Here is a 25583-nt window from a genome sequence, read left to right as displayed (position 1 = left end):
AGACTTACTTTAAATTAAATTCAGAGATTCATTCTTATTCAACTCGACAATCCTCAGATCTTCATCCTCCTAAATTTCTCACTTGCAGACGTCAATGTTCGGTTCGATTTAGGGACTAAATTGTGGAATGATTTTTCCCACTTGGCAAAGACTCTTCCTCTCTGAAATGTTACAAAAGACGTTTGAAGGAACTTGACTGCTGTTTTGTAACTGTTTTCCCAATGTATTGTTGTTTATGTATCCATGTTCTTTTTGTTTTTTTGTTCTTTTTGTGTTTCACTCATAGTGACATATATATAATATAAGTTGTAAAAACAATATCCCATGCACACTCACACACACTTATTTTTTGTCTTTATTCTTTATTATTTATATATTGCATTATTAGTTTGCCATCACTTTTGTGTAGTTTTACCTTCTGTTTTTTTGTATGTTAATCTTGACATGAAATTTTAATATCTTCGGTGGAGGCTTCAAATAAGCCCATTGGGTTTTTTGCCTCTTCCTGCACCTATAGTGTTTATCATTGATATTTCCTGTATATTTTTAAAAACTGTGCAAAACAATAAACTAAACTAAACTAAACCCACAAACACGGAGGGGGGGGCATGTTGGGACCTCTGCCTACCCCACGTTCTTCTGAATAAACTCACTCACAACACTTAAGATCAGCGCTCACCTTGGCTCCATGTCATTGACCGCTACAAATCACGCCGAAAATCTTGGTGAAATCTGGTGTTACTGGATCTGAGTGCTGCATTCGACACAGTTGATCATAACATTCTTCTCAGCAGACTGGAAAAGTGGGTGGGACTTACCGGCACTGTGCTTCAATGGTTCCAATCTTACTTGCAAGATAGGGCCTTCTTTGTGTCAATTGGAAACTCTGAGAGAACTCTGGGGTTCCTCAAGGGTGCGTTCTCGGACCGCTTCTATTCAACATCTACCGTATTTTCTGGACTATAAGCCGCTACTTTTTTCCTAGGTTTTGAACCAGCAGCTTATACAAAGGTGCAGCTATTCTGTGGATTTTTCTTCCACCACTCGGGGCGCTCTAACCGGAATTAGAATCAAAACTAAGACAAAATAAATGCAAAGAAGAATACACTACTTCTTCTTTAGCAGATAGAAGTAGAAGCAGATTTCAAACAGATAAATAGATAAATAAATACTGGTTATTTTCTCTTGGTTCTGTCCCGTTTTAATCAGCAAAGTTGCTGCCGTGTTAAAAGACACTGTTAGGAAAGATCTATTTAGGTACAAACATGTACATCATTTACAGTTCAGAATCCTTCTGTACATGTAGTAAATATCTAATCTAACATAAATATCTGCGGCTTGCATATCTTTTTTTAAAAATAAAAGTGGGTGCGGCTTATATACAGGTGCGGTTTATAGTCCAGAAAATACGGTATATGCTACTAGCTCAGATTATGGAACATCACAACATTTCCTACCATACTTATGCGGATGACACCAGCTCTATATTTCAGTGTCACCACATGACTACAGTCCTTTACTCTCGTTGAGTAACTGGATTCACCAAATCAATCTGTTTCCCTGTGTTTCTCTCATTTCAGACTGGCAGCGGATGTTTAAACCTCCCGTGGTACTTTTGTATCATTGTGCTGTGTGGAAAAACAACTTCTTAAATATCGCTAGCTCCTGCGCTAGCATCGCTAGCTCAGGGAGCTAAACTATTGTATTTAATGAGAGACAGAGTTTATGATGAATCTGATGTTGGAACAACATTGATCTGATAGGCTGTTCATTTAGAGCAGTGGTTCTCAAATGGGGGTACGTGAGATTTTAAAATATACATATATTTAAAAAGTAGCATCCATGCAAAAATCCTTTAAAAATAATCATTTCATAAATAATTGAGGAAAATATAAGTCTAAATTCATAAAATGAATTTTATCTTCAGGAGTAGGTTATTCAACTTATTATCCTAAAACCGCAGAGTCTCCCCCACACCAGGATGGTTCCACCTAACCTGTCAATCACCTGTCAATCACCTCCTGGCTTCACCTGTCAATCACTTGGACCAACGATGGAGTCGTGGTTGAAGCAGCAATATTTTTATGTTTAATAAATCAGTTACTGCCGGGTGGGGGTCGTTGGCCTGAAGGGTGAGGGCCTCCTGGCCACGTGTCCGGCCCGGACCGGGTGGCCGGGGATTGCCTGGGTCGCGGTCCGCCGCCGCGGGATCCCTGGCTGCTTCTTTCCGCGCCGTGGGGGCCCCGCCCGCGGGCCCCCTCGGCCGCCGCCGGGTGGGGGGGGGGGCCTCGCAGGCGGTGGGTTGCCTCCCTCCTACTTCTCCCCTCTGTGGGGTTGCCGGTGGCCTGGGTTCCGGGCTCTTCCGTGTCGGCCTCTGGTCTCGCGGGTGGCGGGGTTGCTCCCCCCCCTCCCCCACTATAGATACACTTCAGGTGGAGCTTTGTTTGGTTTATTACACACACACACACACACACACACACACACACACACATACACACATATAGTAATTTAGTCACACGCATATACACACACACACACACACACACACACACACACACACACACACATGATCATATACATACACACACACACACACATAGACATACACACTGGCTTGTTCACCTGCATGCTGGCTCTCTAGTTTTTGGGTTTAGGTAGCGGTAGCGATAGCTTAGCTCAGACTGCGATCAGATCTCAAGATTTAGGTCGATTGCTGTTCGTGTTTTGGTCGGCTCCGTGCCGGTTTCGTGCTTTGTTTGTGGTTTTTTGTTGCAGATTTCCAGTGCTTGACGTGTGTCTCCGTGTGTTCCTGCTTCCTGGATTGGCAGTGGATGTCGTCACCCCCCCCCCCCCCAAAAAAAAAAACACTGGGTTTGTATGTGTATATTTATGTATGTGTACGCATATGTGTGCGTATATATATGTATATATTAAATATAGTAATAATGCATCAGTTACTGATGGCACAGTGCTCTGTTTTAGGTGTTTTTTTTTACAACCAAAAGTGCTTTGCGCTGGTTAGGGGGGACTGGTTCTGGTACCAGGACTATAGGACCGGTACCAGGTCCAGGTACCAGTCCTCTAGTTCAGTTAGGGGGTACTTGGTTGAAAACATATTTCACAGGGGGAACATCACTGAAAAAAGGTTGAGGACCAGTGATTTAGATGACCTACTTAGTTGATTGAAAGGAGCTTCTTTAAGGTCCGTCCCCTACTGTTGTCACGGTGACCATGACAACAGTAGGGGACGTCTGAATAATGAGGATTTTTTCTGTTTTTATGTATTTGCTGTGTAACATCACCAGCTTTGACCACATGGGGGCAGCAGATCCCACGAGGTTCATGTGTCATCGTCCTGGTGCACAACAGTATGGACTGCACGTCTAGTGGCACCAGTCGCTATTACATTTAGCTCAATACCTACTTATAACAAATAAATCTTTTTATTAAATATAATATCTTAAAATTCCATGATATAGTAGAGCAGAAAACTGTTTTATTTGCCTTTAAAGCCCAGCAGAAACTGCTTCCAAACTGCATTCAGGATTTATTCCAGATAAAAGAAACTCTGACCTGAAACTCATGTTTGCTGTCGTCATGACAGCAAGAACCAATATTAAAAAGAGATGTACATCAATTAAGGCTAGAGAAATTTGGAATAGTTGTGACAACAACCTAAAAATGTGTCGCTCTATCGTCAAGTTTAAGAAATTGTTTAAAGAAAATACTGTAAATAAATATAAAACACTATAATTATAAAGTATAATATCAAAAACATTCTAGGATGTGAAATGTCAATTTTATATTTTGTCTTACTTATTTTTTCTTCTTTATGTATTGTTTGTTTCCACTGAGTAAAAGCTAATGTCTCATATTTTTGCTGATCATAAGATAAAAAGCGTCGGCACTTTAAGCTACGGCTTCAGCTGCAGCTTTACCGCTAAAGAAATGTTGTTTTTTTTTCTTCCTTTTCATCTTGTTCTGTACAAGCCGAAATAAAGAAAGATTCATTCATTCATTCATTCATTCATTCATTCATTCATTCATTCATTCATTCATTCATTCATTCATTCATTCATTCATTCATTCATTCATAACACTTTTAAGTCCCAAGAAACTTGAATCCAGACGACGGGACGTTTTCTTGGTCCTCAGGTTCCTCTGATTCCAGTCGACAAAGTCTTCTTTGCTGAAGTTAAACCAAAGACAAGTGTAACGTCTTTGATGCCATCGCCATGTCACTCAGTGTTGTGACGACTTAATGTGAAGGTTTGGGTTCGAACATACATTGGCCACGGTTACATGATGTTTTTTAATTCAGAATGAATTATTCCGAGTTAAATAATTCAGAATTAAACTATTTCCCTCTAGTTTACATGGAAATAGTAATTGTGAATGGAGGTTTCCATGGAAACACGTTTGATGGTCTTTCTCCAATTCCTCTCCAGGTCTGGGGGTTGGGAAGGTTCTGATTGGATAGGGGGGGGACCGGAAGTTAAACTACCGGAAGAAAAACTAGAAAAAAGTTGAAATGTCAAGAAAAAAGTCGAAATTTTGAGAAAAAAAGTCGAAATGTCGAGAAAAAAGTTGAAATTTTGAGAAAAAAAGTCGAAATGTCGAGAAAAAAGTTGAAATTTTGAGAAAAAAAGTCGAAATGTCGAGAAAAAGGTTGAAACGTCGAGAAAAAAAGTCCAAATTTCCTGAATAAAGTTAAATGTAGCCATGAAATGGCCACAGTTACATGATGTTTTTTAATTCTGAATTAAATAATTCAGAATTAAACTATTTTCCTTGGAGTTTACATGGAAATAGTAATTCTGAATGGAGGTTTCCATGGAAACACGTTTGATGGTCTTTCTCCAATTCCTCTCCAGGTCTGGGGGTTGAAGGTTCTGATTGGATAGGGGGGGGACCGGAAGTTAAACTACCGGGAGAAAAACTAACTTAGCTACAACTTTGAAAAGATCACCATGTTGATGTTTCCTGTTTCCATCTGTTCTTTTAATGATTTCTATTTATTAAATAAATGTCTCTGCTCTTGACCAGCGTTTACTGCTGCTGCATCTGGAAACTTTGTTAGGAAAACCAGCCCAGTGGAATATAAGATCATGGAGACAGACGGGGAGGGAACGAGCAGAAAGAAAGACCGGGATTCATTTAAAGAGGAATGAGTTTATACATGATCTGGAATTATTCTATTCAGATTTAAAATCAGAATAAACCAGCCATTTACTTCGGAATTAAGTTTAATTCAGAATGGCCATTTTCATTCAGAATTAGGTGTTTACATGGTAATTTTTACTAATTTTAAATCGGATTTAATTAAAATTCCTAATTAAAGAGGAATTAAACTTCCCATGTAAACGCACTGAATATTTAATATTTACAATATTTCGAACATACATCCTGGCGGATTGGCCCCGCCGGGGCGAGTCGGCCGGGGCGGTGGTCTCTGTGAGGTCACGGCCTGAGCAGGAGACTGCCGGCAGAGCCGTCAGGGAGATTTGCGAGGCCCTGTGCGAAATGGTTTTTCGAAAAACCCAAAAATTTTTGGGTTTTTCGGGTCGGATCGGGTGTTTATATGCGCAATTTTAACTCTCCAATTAGCAAAATACTGGATACTTCCCCTGCCTCATCATCATCTCTTGCCTCGACGCGGGGCCCCACGGCTGCTTGAGACCCGGTCGGATCGGTGATTTTTGTAACAAATGTATCAAACGAGCCTTTCAGAGAGGCATTAAACTCTTCCATTTTCTTTAGTTTTTTATTTTTTCATCCCCTGATGGAAATTTCCTGAATCTGTCTCGTTCTCTCGACATTGTGTGACAGTTTGTTCCAACTCCACTGTCTGGATCAGAGCAGCTTGTGTCTGCGCTTGGTCTGACGCAGTTGTATTGAACAACAGACACATATATTTATTGATATGCACAGACTAGTAACATTTAGGTCTGTAATGGAACGTGACTGTTGATATTTATAAGGGAAAAAACGAAAAAAAATATATATATATTTTTTTTTTTTCAAAAACGGCCCACAGCGCGAGGCCCCGTGCGGTCGCACGGTTCGCACACCCCTTGCGGCGGCCCTGACTGCTGGTGTTGAAAACACGTTGAAAACAAGAGGTTGTTGATCAAAACAGACCAAAGTGACAGAATCCAGGAAGGTTTTTATTGTCATCTAAATCTGCAGGGATAGAAACGTACAGCGTTCATCCTGAGACGGTTCGGTTGGAAACAGCAGCTGATTGAGGTGCAACCAAGTCTACAACCTCTTTCCTTCCAAAACAACCACTTAGTGCAAAGACTTTAGAAAACATAGGAAACTATTTGCACAGATCCCACAAATACATAGAAAAATTCCTGTTGGCTCGAAAATAATCTCCTTCAAAACATTTTTATAAATAATCTCTCGTCACACGAGGAACCTCCGGTAACTTCAAGAGACGTTCATGGGCGCGTGTTTTGTGACGACCGGGATGCGATTCCCGTCAGCAGCAGAGACGGTCCCGTCACTCCTTCCACCCGCGGACCGGGGCGAAGCCGCGGTCCTAGGCGAAAAACAGTCAGAATGTCGAGAAAAACAGTTGAAATGTTGAGAAAAAAAGTCGAAATGTCGAGAAAAAAAGTCGAAATGTCGAGAAAAACAGTCAAAATGTCGAGAAAAAAGTCGAAATGTCGAGAAAAAAAGTCGAAATGTCGAAAAAAAAAGTCGAAATGTCGAGAAAAAAAGTCGAAATGTCGAGAAAAACAGTCAAAATGTCGAGAAAAAAAGTTGAAATGTCCAGAGAAAAAAAGTCGAAATGTTGAGAAAAAATTTCGAAATTTCCAGAGAAAAAAAGTCGAAATGTGGAGAAAAAAAGTCAAAATGTCGAGAAAAAAAGTCAAAATGTCGAGAAAAACAGTTGAAATGTCGAGAAAAACAGTCAAAATTTCGAGAAAAAGGTTGAAATGTTGAGAAAAAAAGTCGAAATGTTGAGAAAAAAGTCAAAATTTCCTGAATAAAGTTAAATGTAGCCATGAAATGGCCACGGTTACATGATGTTTTTTAATTCGGAATTAATGATTCAGAATTGCTGTGCTCCTGGGCGATGCCTTGCTCCTGGGCGATGCTGCGGTCAGGGGCGATGCTGTGTTCCTGGGCGATGCTGTGTTCCTGGGCGATGCCGTGCTCCTGGGCGATGCCGTGTTCCTGGGCGATGCTGTGCTCCTGGGCGATGCGGTGCTCCTGGGCGATGCCGTGCTCCTGGGCGATGCTGTGTTCCTGGGCGATGCCGTGCTCCTGGGCGATGCTGTGCTCCTGGGCGATGGCCGCCAGCTCCTTCAGGAACTCGGCGTACAGGATGATGGCGAACACTCGACTTTTGGCCTGAGGGGGGATGGCGGGGCAGGGGGGCAAGACACTGAGAGGAGGCAAAGGCAGGGCGTTGTTCACCGAGCCGTTGGGAAGAGACGGGTCCAGGATGATGTCGCCGCCCTGAGACTCCAGGCACTCTGAGGAAACACAGGACGAGACGAAAACAACCTGAGGACATGTTTCCAACAACATCCTCGCTTCTTTAGTGGATCTTAATGTAGGCAATTAAAACTTCACATCACAAAGCAATTACAACAATTATTTGGTTGGGAATACTAAGCAACCCCTTTCCTCATCCGTAGGATTCAAGCTGCAGTTGATGCCAAACATCAGTCTTTGATTAACTGATCACCGACATTTGCAGACGTCTATGAAGGTCCAGTTTGCTGGTCTGGAGCATTTCAGTGTCTGCTAACCCAATACCGAGAGGGAAAGACATAAGCAATGTCCTTAGACGTGCCATTCTTGCTGCACACAAATGTCAAAGGATCAAACTGGAGTCAAAGACGCTATAGAGGGAATGCGCATGACGTCACAGATGCAACTTCATAGTGGGTTTCGCCCACTGAGTGTCAGAAAGACTGAGTGTCAGAAAGACTGAGTGTCAGAAAGACTGAGTGTCAGAAAGACTGAGTGTCAGAAAGACTGAGTGTCAGAAAGACTGAGTGGCAGCGTAAACTTTCAGTTTGAGCAACTGGAAAACATCTAAAATGGGAAAGAGCTGTTGTGCGATCGACTGTACTCATAGATTTAGCAAGAAATCAGAGTTATCGTTTTACAGACTGCCAAAAAATAAGCTTAAGAGAGACAAATGGATCCAAATATTAATGTCCATGGACCACTGGTTCTTGGTAACTGTACCAAATATTAATGTCCATGGACCACTGGTTCTTGGTAACTGTACCAAATATTAATGTCCATGGACCACTGGTTCTTGGTAACTGTACCAAATATTAATGTCCATGGACCACTGGTTCTTGGTAACTGTACCAAATATTAATGTCCATGGACCACTGGTTCTTGGTAACTGTACCAAATATTAATGTCCATGGACCACTGGTTCTTGGTAACTGTACCAAATATTAATGTCCATGGACCACTGGTTCTTGGTAACTGTACCAAATATTAATGTCCATGGACCACTGGTTCTTGGTAACTGTACCAAATATTAATGTCCATGGACCACTGGTTCTTGGTAACTGTACCAAATATTAATGTCCATGGACCACTGGTTCTTGGTAACTGTACCAAATATTAATGTCCATGGACCACTGGTTCTTGGTAACTGTACCAAATATTAATGTCCATGGACTACTGGTTCTTGGTAACTGTACCAAATATTAATGTCCATGGACCACTGGTTCTTGGGGTAACTGTACCAAATATTAATGTCCATGGACCACTGGTTCTTGGTAACTGTACCAAATATTAATGTCCATGGACCACTGGTTCTTGGTAACTGTACCAAATATTAATGTCCATGGACCACTGGTTCTTGGTAACTGTACCAAATATTAATGTCCATGGACCACTGGTTCTTGGTAACTGTACCAAATATTAATGTCCATGGAACCGCGCTTGGAGGAAATCTAAATCAGTAATTATAAGCACACCTCACTCCCACTGCTGAGCATGGAGGTGGAAGAGCAATGATGTGGAGACCAGAGCTTTCTAGAGACCACACAGCTGAAAGCTGAAAATCTGAAGCGGACCAGCAAATCTACGTAACAACAGTCGAGGTTTTAGATCGACCTAGAGCAACGTTGTCAAAAGCAACGGAGAAAGATTCCTCCACATCCATGTGAGAGGTTGTTGAAATCGGACGGGAAACGACCGCTTCACTGTGTTCCTGCTAAAAGTTCAATAGAGCCGTGTGTTGCTCTGCGTTTACTGACCTCTGAACTTGTTCCTGCTAAAAGTTCAACAGAGCCGTGTGTTGCTCTGCCTTTACTGACCTCTGAACTTGTTCCTGCTAAAAGTTCAACAGAGCCGTGTGTTGCTCTGCCTTTACTGACCTCTGAACTTGTTCCTGCTAAAAGTTCAACAGAGCCGTGTGTTGCTCTGCGTTTACTGACCTCTGAACTTGTTCCTGCTAAAAGTTCAACAGAGCCGTGTGTTGCTCTGCGTTTACTGACCTCTGAACTTGCTGTCCTGATCTTTGACCAGCAGGAATCTCCAGGCCTGCGTCACCAGGGCGGGATAGTCCGGCCTGGCCGCCACGTGGCGCTCAACCTGGGCGTTGACCGACGCCAGCACCTGCAACGCCAGTCAGAGTGTCACCTAGGGTCGCCACCCGTCCCGTAAAATACGGAATTGTCCTTTATTTGAGAAAGAAATGTTGCATCCCGTATTTAACTAATACGGGACGCAATATGTCCCGTATTTTCATTAACGCCCCAAACACACGTCTGTCACACACACATCTAAATTTAACAATAATGAACAAAATAAAACACAGAAAACATTAAGGCCAGCAAAATCTTTGATTGTGTAAATGAACTTTTTCACCATAATCTAGTTGAATTATTGAAATAAATGAACTTTTACACCATATTCTAGTTGAATTATAGAAATAAATTAACTTTTACACCATATTCTAGTTGAATTATTGAAATAAATTAACTTTTACACCATATTCTAGTTGAATTATTGAAATAAATTAACTTTTACACCATATTCTAGTTGAATTATTGAAATAAATTAACTTTTACACCATATTCTAGTTGAATTATTGAAATAAATTAACTTTTACACCATATTCTAGTTGAATTATTGAAATAAATTAACTTTTACACCATATTCTAGTTGAATTATTGAAATAAATTAACTTTTACACCATATTCTAGTTGAATTATTGAAATAAATGAACTTTTACACCATAATCTAGTTGAATTATTGAAATAAATTAAGTTTTACACCATATTCTAGTTGAATTATTGAAATAAATTAAGTTTTACACCATATTTTTCACCTGTATCTATATTCTACATCTTGGCTGATGTTACATACGTAGCATAGGAGGATATTTCAGTTGCTAGCATGGTTGTCTGTCTGTACAGTCATGCAAGTTCAATGCTATTAAAGCACTTTAAACTTTAAATCAAAGCATTCTGTTTTTTCATATAAAATAAACACATTTTTATTCAGTTTAGAAGTTTTGGGGCTTTTTTTTGGCTCCTGCGCTGCTGAAATCAGGGCGTTCCTTATTTCTATTTCTGAAAGGTGGAAACCCTAGTGTCAACACCCTCATCATGGAGTCTGAGGCGACGGGTGCGCGGGCGGGGGAGTGTCCGGGGGGTCACCTGGTAGAGAGTGCGTACGCTGGACTGGCTCCGAGGGTCCGTGTTCAGCAGGAAGGAACTGAGGAGAGGCTGCGGGTACGACGCCAGCTGGGCCAGGATCCCCGTCACCAGCAGGTTGACGGCGATGGAGTTTTCCAGAAGGTTCTCCAGCCGCGACAGCAGGACGCTGATGAACGGACCTGCAGCGTGTCGGCACAGTTCGGGTTAGTAGGGAGGACAAATACTTCGCTAATACCTAGGGGGGTAACAATATATGGTGCCATGAAGTTTTGTGATACAAAAACGTCACGATACGTGTCGTGGAGGTGACAAACTGTAGCTGATATTGGGTTATTAATATGAATATATTGTGTTTACTAGTAACATCCTATTGGTGCAGCGGGATCACGTGACGACCTCGACCCGCGGACCAGAATCTGACTACGCTCAGAAGAAACTAGTACCGTTTTACCTTTTTTATTTATTTAATTTTAATTTAATTTATTTAATTTTATTCATTCAATTTCTGGAAAAGAAAAAAGTCGAAATGTTCAGAAAAAAGTCGAAATGACGAGAAAAAAGTCGAAATGACGAGAAAAAAGTCGAAATGACGAGAAAAAAGTCGAAATGTCAAAAAAAAAGTCGAAATGTCGAGAAAAAAGTCGAAATATCGAGAAAAGTTGAAATGTTGAGACCATGAAATTTGGCGATACAAAAACGTCACAACACGTGTCGTGGAGGTGACAAACTGTAGCTGATATTGGGTTATTAATATGAATATATTGTGTTTACTAGTAACATCCTATTGGTGCAGCGGGATCACGTGACGACCTCGACCCGCGGACCAAAATCTGACTACGCTCAGAAGAAACTAGTACCGTTTTACCTTTTTATTTATTTAATTTTAATTTAATTTATTTAATTTTATTCATTCAATTTCTGGAAAAGAAAAAAGTCGAAATGTTCAGAAAAAAATCGAAATGTTGAGAAAAAAGTCAAAATGTTGAGAAAAAAGTCGAAATGTCGAGAAAAAAGTTGAAATTTCGAGAAAAAAAATCAAAATGTCGAGATTAATGTTGAAGTAGAATTTTGAGAAAAAGTCGAAATCTCGAAAAAAAAGTTGAAATGTCGAGAAAAAAGTTGAAATGTTGAGACATCGAAATTTCACGATACAAAAACATCACGATACGTGTGGTGGAGGTGACAAACTGTAGCTGATATTGGGTTATTAATATGAATATATTGTGTTTACTAGTAACATCTATTGGTGCAGCGGAATCACGTGACGACCTCGACCCGCGGACGGAAAAGTCGAATTGTCGAGAAAAAAGTTGAAATATTGAGAAAAAAGTTGAAATGTCGAGAAAAAAGTCGAAATGTCGAGAAAAAAGTTGAAATATCGAGAAAAAAAGTCGAAATGTCGAGAAAAAAGTTGAAATATCGAGAAAAAAAGTCGAAATGTCGAGAAAAAAAGTCGAAATGTCGAGAAAAAAGTTGAAATATCGAGAAAAAAAGTCGAAATGTCGAGAAAAAAAGTAAAAATGTCGAGAAAAAAGTCGAAATGTCGAGAAAAAAGTTGAAATATCGAGAAAAAAAGTCGAAATGTCGAGATTAATGTTGAAGTAGAATTTTGAGAAAAAGTCGAAATCTCGAAAAAAAAGTTGAAATGTCGAGAAAAAAGTTGAAATGTTGAGACATCGAAATTTCACGATACAAAAACATCACGATACGTGTGGTGGAGGTGTGCAGACTGTAGCTGATATTGGGTTATTAATATTAATATATTGTGTTTACTAGTAACATCTATTGGTGCAGCGGGATCACGTGACGACCTCGACCCGCGGACGGAAAAGTCGAATTGTCGAGAAAAAAGTTGAAATATTGAGAAAAAAGTTGAAATGTCGAGAAAAAAGTCGAAATGTCGAGAAAAAAGTAAAAATGTCGAGAAAAACAGTCGAAATGTCGAGAAAAAATTTGAAATGTTGAGAAAAAAGTTGAAATGTCGAGAAAAAAGTCGAAACCAGGTAACCAGAAAAGTAGGAAACAAAAAAAAACGGGAAAGTTCTTGGGGTCGTCAAGCTTTTAGAAACCAACCATTGCTCCACATTGTGAACTTGAAAGTCGTCGCTCTGTAATATTTTCTTTCCCAACCTGATTATTTTAATTGGAGATTATTTCCACCAGCACGTTTTATTATAAGTAATTGGGCACAATCCAGGATAAAGTATGTGAATCCCTTGAACTAACTGGACTCCTGCATCTATTTCCTCATCTAAGTCACAATAGTGGACAAACTGCCGTCAGACGGGCGGGGGTAGGGTATATTAGGGCTGGGCGATATATCGAGATTTTAATATATATCGATATATTTTCAAACGCGATATGGTACGAGACAATATCGTTTATATCGATTTAAAAAAAAAAAAGATTTTGATATAGCTTTTTTGTGACAAATGTTTTGTTATTTGCACAACTATCAACCTCAGTGGAAAAGTCTGCCTGTTACTGTCTACATTGCATTAATTGCAGTTTATTTTAATTTAATTGTTATGCAGGAAAGGGATATTTGTTTTATTTTATTCAAGAAGCATTTTTATTCTATATATGCAGGCAGTTTATTTTTATTTCATTTGTTTTATACATGTTGATATTGTGCAGACCTCTGTTAATAAAGGAGTGTGACATTTGGCACGAGGCTTTGTATTAAAACTGACTGTTTTTTTAAGGGTTTGATCAGAAAAAATGAAGCTAACAGAGATGCTAACAGAGATGCTAACAGAGATGCTAATAGAGATGCTAACAGAGATGCTAACAGTGATGCTAACAGAGATGCTAACAGTGATGCTAACAGAGATGCTAACAGAGATGCTAACAGAGATGCTAATAGAGATGCTAACAGAGATGCTAATAGAGATGCTAACAGAGATGCTAACAGTGATGCTAACAGAGATGCTAACAGAGAAGCTAACAGAGATGATATGCTATAATGCTTTGGGGGAAACCCCAATTATGGCACAGAAAAAATATGGTTATATATCGAGTATCAAAATTCAGCTAGAAAATATCCAGATATGACTTTTGGTCCATATCGCCCAGCCCTAGTTCACACCCCCGCGTCGTCCATATATTTATGTTAATGTCCACCCCGTCGGGCATTATCCCTTACTTAGTCAAGGACTGATAACTTCACCATAGATGCGTAAAACATCTAGGGCTGCAACGATTGACTACGCTCAGAAGAAACTAGTACCGTTTTACCTTTTTATTTATTTAATTTTAATTTAATTTATTTAATTTTATTCATTCAATTTCTGGAAAAGAAAAAAGTCGAAATGTTCAGAAAAAAATCGAAATGTTGAGAAAAAAGTCGAAATGTCGAGAAAAAAGTTGAAATTTCGAGAAAAAAAATAAAAATGTCGAGATTAATGTTGAAGTAGAATTTTGAGAAAAAGTCGAAATCTCGAAAAAAAAGTTGAAATGTCGAGAAAAAAGTTGAAATGTTGAGACATCGAAATTTCACGATACAAAAACATCACGATACGTGTGGTGGAGGTGACAAACTGTAACTGATATTGGGTTATTAATATGAATATATTGTGTTTACTAGTAACATCTATTGGTGCAGCGGGAACACGTGACCCCCGCGTCGTCCATATATTTATGTTAATGTCCACCCCGTCGGGCATTATCCCTTACTTAGTCAAGGACTGATAACTTCACCATAGATGCGTAAAACATCTAGGGCTGCAACGATTCGTCGACGTTGTCGACAAAAATCTATAATCAAAATTGTCGACAATGAATTCCATTGTATACAGAATGTATGACATTTTTGCATTACAGAAAATAAAGGACTATCACAATATTCTAATTTTCTGAGACAGTCCTGTATTTTTCATTGAAGTTCCATCTTTCTCGTGTTTATTATCATTTGACACATAATTAAAGCGACATACTAAATTTAAGAAAAAATGACTAATTATCCGATTAGTGGACTAATCGTTTCAATAGTCGGTGACTAGTCGACTATTAAAATAGTCGTTAGTTGCAGCCCTAAAAACACCCTGAAGACGGGACGTCTCTTCTCCTCTTTACGAAGGCATGGAGGTCGTTCTGTAACAACAAAGCTACTCACTGACTTTAATCACGCGTCACCTGTAAATGGGATTCCTCGTCTACTGCTGCCTCTCTTGGTGCTGCTCCTCCTGCCCTCCTCTTCCTCCTTCTCCTCCTCCTCCTCCATGGCCTCTCCGTCCTCCTCGACATCGTCCCACAGGCAGCCGACCGCAAAGTCCGAGCAGCACTCGTTCCCCCCGTCCTCCTCTTTTAGCTTCCGCCTCAGCTCGCGGACGCGCCTCCTGAAGGCGTCCATGTCGTCCGCCGGGTCGTCGCAGTCGGGCTCCGCCCCCAACGACAGCATGAGCTCGTAGTACTGGGACAGGAAGCTGCTGCTGCTGCTGTTGGCCACTCTGCTGTCCGGCGGGGTCGGGGACTTGGCGTGGGTTGAAGACTAGGGGTGGGCAAAAATATCGATATGGCAATATATCGCGATACTTTTCCAGCTGATTCAATATCGATATTCAAAATTTGAATATCGATTTTTTTTTTAAATATATTTTTATATTTTTTAATATTTTTATTTTTAATAGAAGGGAGGAAAGAAGTAAGGAAGGAAGGAAGGAAGGAAGGAAGGAAGGAAGGAAGCAAGGAAGCAAGGAAAGAAGGGAGGAAAGAAGGAAAGAAGGAAGGAAGGAAGGAAAGAAGGAAGGAAGGAAGGAAGGAAGGAAGGAAGGAAGGAAGGAAGGAAAGAAGGGAGGAAAGAAGGAAGGAAGGAAGGAAGGAAGCAAGGAAGCAAGGAAAGAAGGGAGGAAAGAAGGAAAGAAGGAAGGAAGGAAGGAAAGAAGGAAGGAAGGAAGGAAGGAAGGAAGGAAGGAAGGAAGGAAGGAAGGAAGGAAGGAAGGAAAGAAGGGAGGAAAGAAGGAAGGAAGGAAGGAAGGAAGGAAGGAAGGAAGGAAGGAAGGAAAGAAGGAAGGAAGGAAGGAAGGAAAGAAGGAAGGAAGGAAGGAAGGAAGGAAGGAAGGAAGGAAGGAAGGAAGGAAGGAAAGAAGGGAGGAAAGAAGGAAGGAAGGAAGGAAGGAAGGAAGGAAGGAAGGAAGGAAGGAAAATAGGAAGGAAGGGAGGAAAGAAGGGAGGAAAGAAGGAAGGACGGAAGGAAGGAAGGAAGCAAGGAAGCAAGGAAAGAAGGGAGGAAAGAAGGAAAGAAGGAAGGAAGGAAGGAAGGAAGGAAGGAAGGAAGGAAGGAAGGAAGGAAGGAAGGAAAGAAGGGGGGAAAGAAGGAAGGAAGGAAGGAAGGAAGGAAGGAAGGAAGGAAAGAAGGAAGGAAGGAAGGAAGGAAAGAAGGAAAGAAGGAAGGAAGGAAGGAAGGAAGGAAGGAAGGAAGGAAGGAAGGAAGGAAGGAAGGAAGGAAAGAAGGGAGGAAAGAAGGAAGGAAGGAAGGAAGGAAAATAGGAAGGAAGGGAGGAAAGAAGGAAGGGAGGAAAGAAGGAAGGAAGGAAGGAAGGAAGGAAGGAAGGAAGGAAGGAATGAAGGAAAGAAGGAAGGAAGGAAGGAAGGAAGGAAGGAAGGAAGGAAGGAAGGAAGGAAGGAAGGAAGGAAGGAAGGAATGAAGGAAGGAAGGAATGAAGGAAAGAAGGAAGGAAGGAAGGAAGGAAGGATATCTATTTTTCATTGAAATACCATCTTTCTTGTGTTTATTATCATTTGCCACATAATTAAAGCAACCTCATACTAAATTTAATGTTAATTTCATATGATGTAAATAATATGAAAAACATATACAAATATGTTGTAACTTTAGCTTGTATAGTTATAATAAAACATTGTTTTGACTCAGTTTGTCCCATGAATTGTCACTATAATCTGATGAACGTGCAACTCGGATTTTAAGATCCATAAAGCTTTTTACAGTTTTCAGCAAACTTTATATATCGCAATATCGCAAAATTTGGATATGGCAATATCGTATCGTATCGTGACTCAGGTATCGTGATGTGTATCGTATCGTATCGTGACTCAGGTATCGTGATGTGTATCGTATCGTATCGTGACTCAGGTATCGTGATGTGTATCGTATCGTATCGTGACTCAGGTATCGTGATGTGTATCGTATCGTATCGTGACTCAGGTATCGTGATGTGTATCGTATCGTATCGTGACTCAGGTATCGTGATGTGTATCGTATCGTATCGTGACTCAGGTATCGTGATGTGTATTGTATCGTATCGTGACTCAGGTATCGTGATGTGTATCGTATCGTGACTCAGGTATCGTGATGTGTATCGTATCGTGACTCAGGTATCGTGATGTGTATTGTATCGTATCGTGACTCAGGTATCGTGATGTGTATTGTATCGTATCGTGACTCAGGTATCGTGGTGTGTATCGTATCGTGACTCAGGTATCGTGACTCAGGTATCGTGGTGTGTATCGTATCGTGACTCAGGTATCGTGATGTGTATTGTATCGTATAGTGACTCAGGTATCGTGATGTGTATCGTATCGTGACTCAGGTATCGTGACTCAGGTATCGTGATGTGTATCGTATCGTGACTCAGGTATCGTGATGTGTATTGTATCGTATCGTGACTCAGGTATCGTGATGTGTATTGTATCGTATCGTGACTCAGGTATCGTGGTGTGTATCGTATCGTGACTCAGGTATCGTGATGTGTATTGTATCGTATCGTGACTCAGGTATCGTGATGTGTATTGTATCGTATTGTGACTCAGGTATCGTGATGTGTATCGTATCGTGACTCAGGTATCGTGATGTGTATCGTATCGTGACTCAGGTATCGTGGTGTGTATCGTATCGTGACTCAGGTATCGTGGTGTGTATCGTATCGTGACTCAGGTATCGTGGTGTGTATCGTATCGTGACTCAGGTATCGTGATGTGTATTGTATCGTATCGTGACTCAGGTATCGTGGTGTGTATCGTATCGTGACTCAGGTATCGTGATGTGTATCGTATCGTGACTCAGGTATCGTGGTGTGTATCGTATCGTGACTCAGGTATCGTGGTGTGTATCGTATCGTGACTCAGGTATCGTGATGTGTATCGTATCGTGACTCAGGTATTGTGATGTGTATCGTATCGTGACTCAGGTATCGTGATGTGTATCGCATCGTGACTCAGGTATCGTGATGTGTATCGTATCGTGACTCAGGTATCGTGATGTGTATCGTATCGTGACTCAGGTATCGTGATGTGTATCGTATCGTGACTCAGGTATCGTGATGTGTATCGTATCGTGACTCAGGTATCGTGATGTGTATCGTATCGTGACTCAGGTATCGTGATGTGTATCGTATCGTGACTCAGGTATCGTGATGTGTATCGTATCGTGACTCAGGTATCGTGGTGTGTATCGTATCGTGAGGTCCTTGGCAATACCCACCCCTACTGAAGACACACGGAGGTGTTGTGGCTCGGGTTGGTGAAGTCCGTTGGGTAGCGGTTGTGCGTCCGAAGGTGGCGGGGGTTGTGTGTTGATGCTGATGTGCTGGTGTGTTGTGTGTGTGTGGTTGATACAATCTTCAAAGTCATTCAGGTTGTAGCTTTGCTCGTCATCTTCGTCAAAGTCATCAAATTTGTCGTCCATGTGATCTTCAACGTTGAAGCCGTTGATGAACAGAAGTGGCTCTCCTTGTCGGACGATCCTCTTCATTGGATCGTCTCCTTCCTCCCTCGTTCTCTTCAGCTCCTTCCCACAGTCCTCGCTCCTCCTCCTCCTCGCCTCCTTGGTGTACGCCTCACTCCTCCTCCTGTCCTCGATCCCTACATCCTCGCTCCGCCGTCGCGTCGACATGATGCTGTTGACGGTCTCGACCACCGTCCTCCCCGTCGTCGTGAACAGGGTGGATATCGTGGTCGTCATCACCACCGGCGTCGACGCTCGCGGCCCCTTGGAGATGCTTCCGCGGGACCGGCGGTTCGCCGCCTTGATCCGCTCCAGAATGGCTCCCTTCGTGTCTTTTTGGGCCACGAGATCGTAGACCAGAACGTCGTCTTGGAACTCGGACTCCTCTACGTACGAACCCCGGACCAGCTTGGTCGCGCTGCGTCGCATCTCCTGGATGTGTCGAGGCGGGCAGCGGCAGCGGTGTCGGAGAGAGGCTGCATCCGGCGCCGTTCGATAACGCCAGGTTAAACCCCGACAGAGAGAAATCCTCGTCCGCAAAGATGTCGTCCCACTCCAGGTCCAGGGCGGAGCCGGCTCGTCCCGCCTGGTTGCCCGTGGAGACGGTATCGCAGGACGACGGCGTGGGCGAGAGCGCCGGGGGAGGAGGCGTGATGCCCAGAGAGCAGATGGAGTCGCTCTCCACTCGCCGTACCAGCTCGTCCTCGTCTTCCGCGTCGTGTCCTGGCGTGTCGGATCGGTACTCTCGAGGCGGCGGGTCGATGCCGTCGTACGGAGCCGACCAGTAACGACAGCTCCTGCAGACACGAGGAAAACCAGTTAGAGTTCACGGTTCATGGGCGGATAAATGTTACATTAGAAATATTAACCCTCTTTTTATACATAAACTTGTCGTCCAAAGGCGCTAGCATGTTATTACTTTGTTAGTTTGACTAGCAGTAGGTGGGAAGTGACTACGGGTCCCTCAATGGGACAAATTTAAAATGTTGCACATTTTGCCACTCATAATTAATTGCGTTAATTTTCATAACACGTTAATTAGCAGTAGGGATGGGCGATATGGACTAAAAAATGTATCAGGATCATTTCTGGCATTTATCCCGATAACGATAAAAATGACGATAAAAAAAAAAAATACCAATTCAACTCCATCTTTGTAAATATAAATCTATCACCACATTCAGTCTTTGGAGCCAAATCACTGCTGTAAAAGATACTAAATAAACTAAACGTCATCTTTCTTTCTTTCTTTCTTTCTTTCTTTCTTTCTTTCTTTCTTTCTTTCTTTCTTTCTTTCTTTCTTTCTTTCTTTCTTTCTTTCCTTCCTTCCTTCCTTCCTTCCTTCCTTCCTTCCTTCCTTCCTTCCTTCCTTCCTTCCTTCCTTCCTTCCTTCCTTTCTTTCTTTCTTTCTTCCTTCATTCATTCACGTACGTTGTGTGTGGATTTAACACAGAACCATAAATCAGTTTTACACAAAAACATCATCAACAGGAATTTATAGTTTTTACCGTGAGATACAAATTCTTACCGTGGGGAATTTTTCTGACGGTTTATCGTGAACGGTAAAATATCTCCCATTCCTAATTAGCAGTGTAATTAATTAATCTTGGTATGTTAAAGTCTTTTTACACACCCTACTCATAACCTCTGCTCTCCGCGCTACAGTCTCCAGCCAAAAACCACTGAATTTATCACTCCTTGTAATTTATAGTATGTTTTTTGTCTTTGCTTCTTGTCTAGATTCCTCTGTTATTTGTCCAATCTATCCATTCTTTTTCAATTTTTGAATCCAAATGGCTAGTTTTGTTTAGTATAAAACCTCCTGAGTTGAGGTTCATAAAAGCGTAATAATAAGCCTCGGCTTCAGCCTGTACCTTTTCTGTGCCATTTAAAATATTGGACTATTTATGTTGTATCCAAATGAACCGAAATAAAACTCAAAAATCAAAATCAAAAATCAAATCTAATGAACGCGCTAAACTGACAGCCCTACTTATTGTACTTATTCCCCCCGCCCCAAAATCAGGTGGAGTTTAGCTTTTTACTCCAATATACTTATACTTAGAGAAAGAATCACGGGTCACCACAGAGCTTCAATCTAGAGACATAAAAAGCAGCAACCAGGCCAGAAACCTGGGTGGGTTAGTGATGGACAAAGAAGAACAAAGTCATTTATTTATTATAAATATCTCATAGCTATCATTTTTGTCCATCGTTCCTGTAGTTTCTTGTGCCGGCCCCCCCTTTTTTCTCTTTTGTGCATGTTTGCAGGCCGGAGCTTCAGGAGCTGCTGCTGTTGGCCTGCCATATATCAATAACAAAGTCAGCCTAATACCACCTTAAGAACAGATCAATATCAGCCTAATACCACCTTAAGAACATAATAACAAAGTCAGCATAATACCACCTTAAGAACAGATCAATATCAGCCTAATACCACCTTAAGAACAGATCAATATCAGCCTAATACCACCTTAAGAACAGATCAATATCAGCCTAATACCACCTTAAGAACATAATAACAAAGTCAGCATAATACCACCTTAAGAACAGATCAATAATAGACTAATACCACCTTAAGAACATATTAATATCAGTCTAATACCACCTTAAGAACATATTAATATCAGTCTAATACCACCTTAAGAACATATTAATATCAGTCTAATACCACCTTAAGAACAGATCAATAATAGACTAATACCACCTTAAGAACAGATCAATAATAGACTAATACCACCTTAAGAACAGATCAATAATAGACTAATACCACCTTAAGAACAGATCAATAATAGACTAATACCACCTTAAGGACAGATCAATATCAGACTAATACCACCTTAAGAACAAATCAATATCAGACAAATACCACCTTAAGAACTGATCAGTATCAGCCTAATACCACCTTAAGGGGAGGAGCTTCAGCTTCTATTCTCCACATGTCTGGAACAAACTCCCAGAATGCATCAGTCCAGGCTGAAGACTCACCTGTACCTGTTAAATCCTGCTTTTTATTTCTATTTCTATTTTGCTTTACTGTCTCTGTGAACTTTGAGCCCCCTGGTGGTTGAATTGTGCTGTGGAAATAAACCTGCTATTTAATTTCCTCTTAAACTGTTTTTATTATTGCCTATTGCGCTATTTTTATTATTTTTATGTATTTATTATCAACAGGTCCAGTGTGTATTTTGGTGCAGTGACGTCCTCTGTCCAGCAGAGGGCAGTCTCGGACCATTTTAAACCCCTGCATGTTTCTACAGGGAACTTACCCAGGCCCGGCCTCTATTACTGCCAATAATACTGATTATTGATCCTTCTATTACTGCCAATAACACTGATTATTGATCCTTCTATTACTGCCAATAATACTGATTATTGATCCTTCTATTACTGCCAATAATCCTGATTATTGATCCTTCTATTACTGCCATAACACTGATTATTGATCCTTCTATTACTGCCAATAATACTGATTATTGATCCTTCTATTACTGCCAATAATCCTGATTATTGATCATTCTATTACTGCCAATAACACTGATTATTGATCCTTCTATTACTGCCAATAATACTGATTATTGATCCTTCTATTACTGCCAATTAAACTGATTATTGATCCTTCTATTACTGCCAATAACACTGATTATTGATCCTTCTATTACTGCCAATAATCCTGATTATTGATCCTTCTATTACTGCCAATAATACTGGTTATTGATCCTTCTATTACTGCCAATAATACTGATTATTGATCCTTCTATTACTGCCAATAACACTGATTATTGATCCTTCTATTACTGCCAATAACACTGATTATTGATCCTTCTATTACTGCCAATAATACTGGTTATTGATCCTTCTATTAGTGCCAATAATACTGGTTATTGATCCTTCTATTACTGCCAATAACACTGATTATTGATCCTTCTATTACTGCCAATAACACTGATTATTGATCCTTCTATTACTGCCAGAAAATGTGGATATGCTAATATTCCTGAAGAAGAATATGTCCATCTCTTAGGCTGGGAGCATGTGGCTGAAGCTAAAGCAGGCAGGTGGAAGCAGCAACGGGTGACCGGGGATAGGGGGGGTGGGGGGGGGGGGGGGTACCGGGACCGCAGGCCAGAACGCAGCTCCCGCAGCTCCGGCCTGCACAACAATGAAAGTGTATGCCGTGATTCTGGATTATACTTCCCAACGGCTGCATGTATAAACTGAACAAGATTGGCCCTAGCACTGAACCCTGCGGAACACCATAACACACCCTTGCTAAAGTCAAACATGAGAGAAACTATTCAGTTTGTGGCAAAATATTTGTACTGGTCTGAAACTGAAGATGCATAATGCAAACCTGACATTAACTTTTAGTTCAGTTTGTGGGAAATGGTTGGCCTGGCTTTGTTCTTCAAAACAATTATAAAGAGTACTGTAACAATAGCACAGCATTGTTTTGTGTCTTTCAAATAAAAGACAATTTTTTCCAGTCACATTTTCCTCATTCAAGGTTGTTAAAAAAATACTGCTATAATATCGTATCGTTATCGTGACCTCAATATGGTGTACCGTACCGTATCGTGAAATTAGTGTATCGTTACACCCCTAGTAATAACATACCTTTTATAATGTGTGAATCATCACTCACACATAAAAAAATAATTGTATTTATTTATTTATTTATTTTTTTTAAACTCTTGGGGGCCCCTAGTGGTCACGGGGCCCTAAGCAGCCGCAGAAGCAGGATGGTGTGTGGGGGGGGAGATCAACAGCTGTTTAAATGCAAATATTAACAAAGGCCAGCTGCGAGAAAGAAACTAGAAAGAGACCACGCCTCTTTTGTAAATGTATACTGTATGTAGAAACTAGACAATTTCCTCTCAGAAATTTCGAGGGTGCCAGGGCGGGCTGCTGCACATTTGTGTACATTATTGCATTTTGCAAGCAATAAAGGTGAAGGACTCACATATCGGCCAATCAGAAGAAGGGGCGGGGCTAATTTGCACCAATGAAGGTCAAGGATTCGATACAGAGTCCAATGACACCACCCTTGACTCTGTATGTCAAACCATTCAAAAGTTATTTGAATATCACATTTCGGCCAATCAGAAGAAAGGGCGGGGCTAATTTGTATATATAATATACAAATGTAAATATTTATATGTATAATAATAATAATAATATACACATATATCCCATGAACCGGTTCCCAGCAGGACTGTTGATCATCTAAGGTCAAAAGGTCAGGGTTCAGATTTCTCCATTTTCCAGGTTATACTATGAAGTCTGTACTGAGTGAGTCATGTGACCAGTCTGGCTCAGTCTAATCAGTCAACAGCTGAGCTCTGGTTGCTAGGGGCAACAAGAACCTCGAAATGAGGAATGATCGGGGTTCGCTTTGAGAAAACACCAGACTTTGCCTTGTGAAAGTTCTCAAATAACTGATTTGTGAGAAAAACCGTAGCTCCTAGCAGAAAGATAAAGACATTGTGAGAGACACAGAACCCGGCACATTCTGAAAATCTTAATTTTATTCAGAAATTCCTTAAAATGTGTTAGTAATGGCAGTACGAAGAAAACTTTTTATTACATTACAGTCAATGGAGACCGAGGCAGGAATTGGCGTGGCTCTTAGCCCCCTGTTTAAATTTTGTGCATACCCCACCTGTGAAAGTCACATTTTATGAATCCCAACACCTATGTCTACATTTTGACCAAAAATTATTTGTCCAGCTTTTACAGTTCGGCCGTGAGCTCAAGTTATAAATACAAATTATGGTTATTTTTTGAATGTTTCTCTCACTCTAAAAAATTAGAACTTCACTCTAGATTTGACAAAAAAGTTATTTCCAGTCCCCACTTGAGTGCTCATATCTTGAAAAGTGTACATTTTAGGAAAAAACAGTTTCAGGTTTGGAGAGAGAAGAGAAGTTTTCCTCCGTTTTGAAGTTTGAATGACATTTCTACGTGCAAGTATGAGAAAGATACGTGACTCAGAAAAAAGGTGAATTTGGATTTTTTCCAACCTCTTTCCAGCCACAGTTTGACATTCTGCCCCATTCACTTACATGGGAAAATCTCCCTATTAGTTTGGAAATTTGGAAATGTTTTTGCACTTCGTGCAAAAACTATTTGTGCCGTCGCTCTGAAAATCCACAGGACTGTATTTACATTCAGGGCCTACAACTTTCTAAATTGGTTCATAATTTTTTGAGTAACGGTGTGCGAGTGGTGAGGCCCCAAACTTCTCCTAATGCATTCCGGATGACGCTAAGCGCCCACGTTTTTGCACGTTGCGCAAAAACGTGCACGGCAATCGCTAATAAAAGTCATAGCACACGATTCCCGCCTAAGGCGCACGTTTCTACGCATTTACTTTTTGCGTTTTCTCAAAGCTGCGGGACTTTGAGACTTTGACGCGCCAAAGTTTGTCCGGAAAATGAATAATAAATCCACACAATAACAACAGTGCCTCCTCCATTGCATAGCTATGGAGGAGGAGTGCCTCTTGGCGCAGCCGTGGCACTAACTAGAAAAGGACTACGCCTCTTTTGTAATGTATGTGTAGATGCAGAACGCCTCTTTTGTAAATGTGTGGCTTCTCTAGGAGAACTGGCACCTATGTGTCTGTCATGCGGGGGCCTAATTCCTCTATAAAGAATTCAGACCACATATGGGGATACTCGACTGTCCAAGTCTGTGTGCTGCAGTCGACTCTCCTGGTGTGCACCCAGTTAAAATAAACTTTGGCAATATTGATCTTACCGGTGTTGTAGTTTTGTTAAGGATCAGTACTTTACTTTGTGCAACTTTCCACAGCAGACACGAACCTGTGTGAGGCGGCGATGGCCTGGCGGGCGTCGTACAGGTAGTGCAGGTAGTTGACGTCCATGAGAAAGTCTGAACCACGACAGTAACCCACGCTGTCTGCCACGGCCAGGTCTGACACACACAACCACAAGATTTAAGTCAGTTTCTTAGAAGTTATATGACTTTAAACTCCTTTCCTGGACCTGCGGGTGGTGCTGACCTGCTCCCTTGGGCCAGTGCAGGTGCTCCGAGCGGGTGCGGGCCTCGGGGCACCAGGAGGGCAGGAGCAGCAGGAAGGAGGCGGCCCTGGATGAGCAGCAGTCCCTCTGCTGCAGGGAGGAGGCCCTGGAGGAGCAGCGTTGCCTCCTGCTCAGGTGTCTGCAGGGGATCAGGTACCTGGGGAGACACGTCTGCTCGTTACTGCCCCCCGGTGGGGCGGA

The 25583-nt window shown here is 41.3% G+C and overlaps 1 protein-coding gene across 1 annotated transcript in view; it reads right to left on the bottom strand.

Moving 5' to 3' along the window:
* Window positions 1-7044: 7044 nt before the first annotated feature.
* LOC133420900 (FHF complex subunit HOOK-interacting protein 1A-like) overlaps window positions 7045-25583 on the bottom strand; it is a 38368-nt gene continuing 19829 nt past the window's right edge. Inside the window, 8 exon segments of the mRNA XM_061710782.1 lie at window positions 7045-7490; window positions 9489-9609; window positions 10656-10834; window positions 14790-15144; window positions 18094-18790; window positions 18792-19133; window positions 25164-25275; window positions 25364-25539. Coding sequence (XP_061566766.1) covers window positions 7045-7490; window positions 9489-9609; window positions 10656-10834; window positions 14790-15144; window positions 18094-18790; window positions 18792-19133; window positions 25164-25275; window positions 25364-25539 — 2428 coding nt within the window.

Source organism: Cololabis saira, chromosome 20 (assembly GCF_033807715.1).
Source record: "Cololabis saira isolate AMF1-May2022 chromosome 20, fColSai1.1, whole genome shotgun sequence".
In the NCBI taxonomy this organism is placed as follows: Eukaryota; Metazoa; Chordata; class Actinopteri; order Beloniformes; family Belonidae; genus Cololabis; species Cololabis saira.
The sequence above is the reverse complement of the archived record's forward strand: the minus strand, read 5'-3'. Positions and strand labels throughout refer to the sequence as shown.